This window comes from Cynara cardunculus, assembly GCF_001531365.2.
Source record: "Cynara cardunculus var. scolymus isolate 2C chromosome LG 13, CcrdV1, whole genome shotgun sequence".
NCBI classification, from domain to species: Eukaryota; Viridiplantae; Streptophyta; class Magnoliopsida; order Asterales; family Asteraceae; genus Cynara; species Cynara cardunculus.
Window position 1 is genome coordinate 11,251,445 of NC_037540.1, and position 7,176 is coordinate 11,258,620.

General features: G+C 32.1%; 1 protein-coding gene across 1 annotated transcript; it reads right to left on the reverse strand.

Moving 5' to 3' along the window:
* Positions 1-1,158: 1,158 nt before the first annotated feature.
* Positions 1,159-4,831, reverse strand: LOC112524644 (WAT1-related protein At2g39510-like). Its single transcript, XM_025134570.1, has 7 exons — positions 4,627-4,831; positions 4,462-4,524; positions 3,708-3,824; positions 3,387-3,633; positions 1,899-2,060; positions 1,498-1,649; positions 1,159-1,382 (listed from the first exon to the last, which is right to left on the reverse strand). The coding sequence occupies exons 1-7, from the start codon at positions 4,824-4,826 to the stop codon at positions 1,202-1,204; spliced, it is 1,122 nt and encodes a 373-aa protein (XP_024990338.1). The 5' UTR covers positions 4,827-4,831; the 3' UTR covers positions 1,159-1,201.
* Between the last annotated feature and the right edge of the window lie 2,345 nt (positions 4,832-7,176).

Below are 7,176 nucleotides of genomic sequence, written 5' to 3' on the forward strand. Positions count from 1 at the left end.
AAACGCCCCCTAAATAATTAGTACTAAGTGAATAATTTACAATTATATTTTAAAATTAACAGTAATTTATAATTAATATTTATTAATAATTAATAGTAATAGATAACAATTAACATTAAAGAGGGTATAATTAGAGAACAATGGCAAAAAGCTTATGAGTAACTACAGGTATCCGGAAAAGATTACATGCACCAACTGATCCTTAGGAGGACCACAAATGATCTGAAGTTATCACAAGTGAACATCCACAACCACAAGGGCTTTAACAACATATGGATACAAACCTTATCAATAATATCCCTCTAAGCCTGATCCAAATACAAACATATTTAGAGCATATATGATTTACGTGTGTAAACAATGGTCGATCGATATTATAGTAGTGTTGGTCATTATTAGGGCTGTAAATAAACCGAATGAATACGAACGAAGGCTTGTTCATGTTCGTTCGTTTAACTCAAACGAACGAACACGAACAGTAAACGAACGAAAATCTTTGTGTTTGTGTTCGTTCGTTTTTGAAATCAGGTGTGTTCGTGTTCGTTTATGTTCGTTCATTAACATGCTAAACGAACGTAGAACGAATATAAACAAACATAAATAAATATTATTTGAATTGAAGTAAATAAACAAAAAATTATATATTAAATTTAATTTATAAACGAACGGATATAAATGAACGTAAACGAACGGTAAATGAACGAACGTTCACGAACATAAATGAACGAACGTGACTCTTGTTCATGTTCGTTCGTTTAACTAAACGAACAAAAAAAATTGTTCATGTCCGTTCATTTATTAAATAAACGAACTTCCCACAGTTCAGTTCGCTGAACGTTCGATTTGTTTACAGCCTTAGTCATTATCGACAAATATTTATAAACATCGTCAACACACAAGTCATCATAAACCCTAAACAACCACAAGAAACAAGGTTTTAGAGGCTTTGTGGTCCGGCCCAGTACATCTATAGATTTTGTGGCCCAAATAAACCTACTGAAACTGTACTGAATTGTATTTTCTATTTTTTAAAACGGACAAAACATAAAATTAAAGGAAATAGCGAGGATAGTTTTGAAAGGAACATCTCTTTAATTTATTTAGAAAGAAATGTTCATCACCAAACTAAAAGTTAATTTTTATTAAAATATATAGCAAAGAGACCTAAAATCAAAATAATAACTGATATAAACCAGATTTCTTAAACAGTTTCAAGATTGTCAGATGTTTTTCCACAATCTGTGTTTGATATGGACATCTTCGTACCGTCATCGCTATGCTGTTGATTCAACGGTGGGTCGTGATGTTGCTGGTTCTGATCTTTGCTCTTACCCCATATTACCAAATACAGCCCAACCACGATCACCAATGCTCCAACAACACTATAACACAAAATATAAAATTTCTGTAACACTTGCAAAATCTCTATGAATAGGTTCGTATTATCGAATTAAATTAACTGAACAACCGAAAATCATTGAATTTTTATAAATGCACCTTCCCAAGTTCAACTTCTCGGCTAAAACAGAAGAGCCCATAATGGCGATAATAACCATGGCGAGAGGGTTGAAAGCCGTCACAAAAACGGGTCCTCTCTCCTGCATCACCAACCCTGATATGTAATATCCACATCCCGAACACACAATTCCCTGCATCCACATAAATCAACAATCATTATTTTTTTTTTATTAACCTGGATATCCAACCCGCTATGCGAGCCGACTAATTCCAGGACGACCACCTGCTTTGCAGATAGCCCGAAGTCACAGCATTTGAACCTCCCTTGGATTTGAACCTGAGATCTCCTCGTACTTTTGAACTTTGGAGCTAAGCTCAAACCAATCAGACACCACCCTTAAATGTATATAAGACGGATAATAAATATTAATTTTACTTACGCTATAAATGGCTGCAAATAGTTTGATGTCCCAATTAATGGACCAGATTGAGAAATTGGGCTTCTCAGCTACAAGGGTTACGATGGATCCTTCCAATGACCCCATCATACACACCAATGTCGTCAGGGAGAGCTCCGCTGGGTACGACTTCAATGTCACTGCCTTTTTTGCATCAAATAATTGAACATAATATAATTAGTATCATACATTTCGTCGCTAATTAATTAACTACCGTCGTTAATTAATACCATGTGATCTTTTTTAAACTTACGGAAAAATATAAACCCCGTTGTACCGTTCCCACGGGAACTAGATTGCATGTTTCTTGGGTGGTGTTAGAGATCGAGTACTTTTTATGGTACGGAGAATCAGAATCAAATTCTACTAACGTATTTATATTCAATTCCAACGACTTTTTAATTTTGAAGTGTTCGAACATTAATAGAATATTAAATTTTATCCTAAAAGTTAGGTTTAATTTGAATAACTCTCTTATTGTTGTTTTTTTAAGTATACTAGAAGAGTACTCGAGCAATACAGCGAAACACATCTCGATTTTAATGTTATATTATATTATTTGTCTCTGTCGATGTTATAATACGATTTTATGTGTTTTTAATAAAGCAATAATAATTTTATTTTTGAATAAATATAAATTTGAAGATATCATAATAATTTGAAGAAAAAAAATATCAATRTTAATATCAAATCAAYYATTTAAAAGTTCACATTTTTTATTTAATTTATTTTTTATTATTATAATTTAATTTAAGTTTAATATTGAAATAATTTATTTTTTGTTTAATAATATAACATTGTATAAAGATAATAATTAAGTATTCTGTTAGAACTTAATGATTATCCTAATTATATTTTAGATTTTTTATATTTAAAATGAGATGTTTATMWTGTATTWRATTATGTTTATCTGCAGTTAGTTACACGAATTCAGATATGTAGCTTTAATAAGTTGTACTTACGCATAAATTACTTGTAATCTTGAGTTTTAAGTAATGTGCATTAATAAACAATACTTTGCGCATAAAAAGTGGTTTTTAAGAGTTTTTATCAAATTCTTTATAATATAGTATAGATAATATTTATATACGGCAAATGCAACAAATAAAGTCACACACCCTCCTCATCTTTGGTGATGTTTGAACCCCTGACCTCCTTGGAGGCAAAGACTGCGATACTGTTAGGTCAAAGACGCTTTGGTAACTCTTTTATTGTTGAGAATAATACAAAATCAGGGAGTTATTCAAGTTTGGAGAATTCAGTGGGTGTTTGGGATTGCTTATAAATACAACTTATTAACTTATTCCGGTGTGGTACTGGTAATGAACACTTTTGAGTGTTTGGATAAACAACTAATACCGGTGCCAAACCGGTAATAAGGAGTTTTAAAGATTCGTTCGCGTAAAGTTGTTTATCTTGTTTCATTTCTTTATCCATGAATTGAAAGTGAATTTTGGACGGAAATCTTACTTGAAGAATGACGAAACTTGCCCAAGAAAAGCAACCAGCAGTGATCATGAGAGATCCCTTAATCTGATCTTGAGCATTCATGGTTTTAACTGAAGATTGATGATGATCGACGGTGTGATGATTCGTCCACGGAAATTGGATCGAAGGGCCTCTTATTAGCGTCATCATCATCGCTCCTCCAATCGTCGCTAATGTTCCTATCATCTTCCCTTGGCTATGTAAACTCTTCATCTTCACCTTCTCAAGTCTACCAAAATTAAATATATAAATCAAATCCCTTTTGTTTGCAAAGAACAGTTATTACTGTAAGAAAATGAATACCTAAAGATCCATGCCATAACAAAGGTAATGGCGGGAAGGATGTTGCACATAGCCGTCGCGAAAGTGGCCGTCGTATATTTCATTCCAGCAAAGAACAAGTTCTGGTCTATCACTGGCCTGTTTCTCATCCGATCAATGGAAAATTAAACATCAAAACCATCCATCATTCTCGTAAAAATGTGAAAGAAACCGTAAGAGCAACTTGTTGGTTCGATAATCCACCAAATCAACTTAAAATCATGGTGGAAATTATTAATAATTTGAATTTTTGAAGCATTTTTCACAAAACAATATTACACAGAGTTATGCTGTAAGTCTGGAGGTCACTCTAGAGTTAAATTCAGACTTACAACTCTGAATTTTCCCAGAGTTATGTTGTAAGTTTGGAGGCCACTCCAGAGTTAAATTCAGACTTACAACTTAGAATTTTTCCGTAATAATGTTGCAAGTCTGGATGACACTTCAAAATTAAATCCAGACTTACAATTTTGAATTTTTTCAGAGTTATGTTGCAAGTCTGGAGGCCTCTGCAGAGTTAAATTCAGTTAAACCACGAAAACAGGAAAATAAACGTGTAGAGGGACAAATGTCACTTAAATAGACCTATTTGAACCGTAGGTGAAAATTGTGTCTAGATACATGTTTAGGCGGGTTAAATCAATAACTGTCGCACAGAAACATAACACGTAAGATTTATATATATATATATATATATATATAGAGAGAGAGAGAGAGAGAGAGAGAGAACACATACTCTAGTAATCCCAGCAAGATGATTTTGAGAAAGATGGAAACTGTCATTTTTGGCCTTACTTTCCTGTCAAGATTGCACCAGAGAAAACAATTGATAGCAAGAAAGAAAATTAACAATGAAATATGGATCAAAGACGATTAAACGAAATGATTTGAAGAAACGGACCGTTCGATGAAGAAAGCGAAAGGAGCAAAAAAGAGAGCTGCAATGGCATTTCGATAAGCGGCAAAAGTGTAATGATTCAGACCTTTGTTTAACGCAGACTTAACGATCAAGCCATTAACAGCATACGAAGTTTGCAAGAAAACCATGAATACAAAAGGTTTGGAACGGGAATAGACCCCAAGAAACCACTCCTTTGACATGATTAATCGTATCCCACTCATCTTTCTTTCTGAGTGATTCTAATGGCTTCTGGTGGTATATATATATACACCAGATGTTCAAAAAGAGAGCGGTCTTAATTATGTTATGCATTTTGACTTTTCACTGGTCAAACTTACTAATTTTGAACTTTGAAATATATGAATACGGTTTGATTCTCGGGGAAAGCTGTTCAACTATATCGAAATCTGGAACGAAAGTGTTCTTAAGAAACGGTGGTGTTTGATTTATACTTAAGTTTGATCTCAAATTTTGAGATCAAAAGGTACGAACATTGACTTCAAAAGTCAAAACGCTAGTTCTGGTATCCAATTTATAAGATGTGATGACCTAAAAGATGATTCATGTTATAGAAAGTGAACTTTTTAAAATCTCAAGTTATAGGCTAACAAAATAAATTAACCATACTTTAAAACTTAAAAGTTATTTAATTATCTCGTCTAGGTAGGGTTAGGTTCCGAGAAAAACTATAAAAAAAATAAAATATTGAGGAACACATAATTACCATTCACCTATATGTTATGTGCATGTTCATATAAGTAATTTATCTGGTATATAACCAGTTACTTTTATACACATATACATACAAAAATAGGGGTGAGCAGCAGAACTAGGTACCCACTTGTGGAACCAGAACAGTCGGTTCCGGAACCGGAACCGATTGAGAATGGTTCCGGTTCTCAATTTTTCGGAACCGTTACCCGCCGGACCAACTAGTTCCTTTATTGAGGCAAGTCATAAGTTACGAATTTGTGCAGTTTTTTTTTTATATATTTTGTGTAGTTTTTTGTAAAAAAATATATGCAATTTTTTATGTAATTTGTGTAGTTTTATGTTAAAAATATGTGCAACTTTTTATATAATTTGTGCAGTTTTTATACAAAGTTTGTGCAGTTTTTTAATATAAAATTTGTGTAGTTTTTTGTTAAAAATATGTGCAGTGTTTAGTTAAAAAATATGTGCAGTTTTTTACGAGTTTGTGTAGTTTTTTTAACACTCAATTATCCATAGGTACCGTTCTAGGTTGAGGATGCGATGGGTATGCAAGAAGTTGAAACGAGATTCAGAATTTGAGATAAAATTATTCGTGTTTTTTCAAACTTAATTGAATTCATAGTATGTAATCGTTAAACTTTCAACATTTACTATTAGTCTATTATGTTTGTAATCGTTAAACAATATTTGTAACTATTATTCCATATAATTTGTATTCTTGTTTATTTTTTTAGTGTTTTGGTAATTTTTTATTTATTATTTCTAAATAACAAAATTTTAATATTTTAGGAAGCGGGTACCCAGAACCGGTTCCAAAAATTCAAGAACCGGTTCCGGTTCCAATATCTCAAAAACCGTCGGTTCTGGTTTCTCTTAAATAGGGCGGATACCCGCCTATGCACACCCCTACATATGAATGGTTAATTATTAAAGTGTTTCTCAAATTGTTAATTTTCTTTTACTGTTTTGCTCTTAAACCTCACTTTATAAATTATGGTTATTCATTTTTAAGGACTTATATTAAATCACTACGTCATTTTCATTTACTCTCAAACCAAAATCGGGTGTTCAAAATGATTTTTCAAGTAAGTAATATACGAGAACATAAATATACCCTCGAATTAACGACGTGTTTAAATGCTAACCATAGGGATAACGTACATAACAAATTCAATAATACCAGAACTCTATGACATTCTTCACAATTAACAAAGTGTAAAGACTCTTACCAAATATTGGACATAATCCATAATTCACTAATGCTTATAAAACATACATTTTTCTAATTTTTTATAAACTACAGTGATTACTTTAAATGTTAAAACAGATAAAAAATTATAAGGGTTGAAGAATTATTGAATTAAAAGAGAAGCATGGGGGCAAGATGGTTGTTTTCTTGAAGATTTATTAGGAAACCAGTTGAACTATTTATGTTATGGATGTTGTTTTACATCATTTTCTTCTGAATTTGATTAAATTTGAATTTCTAATAAGTAACTCGATCTGCACTTGTACATCAATGTGGGGAACAAGCTGAAAAGACAGAAATAGGCATCGACTGCTAAAATCGGCTTAAATTCGTTAAGAACAACTTGTCAATGTGTTTGTCGTATTGTTAGCACCTTGTGAATCAAGCTTGATTGAAGCTTGCTGATGACGTTGTCATCAAAATTAGAAGCATAACTTTTGACAATGAAACAAATTTTGGTATAAAGACAAACAAAAAGTTGTGTGAAAATAAGTGTATATAATAATATTTTTTACTTTTCTTATACTAGAATGCTTTTATATATTGTGTAAATGTGATTGTTTGAGATAAGGATATCAAAGTGCTTG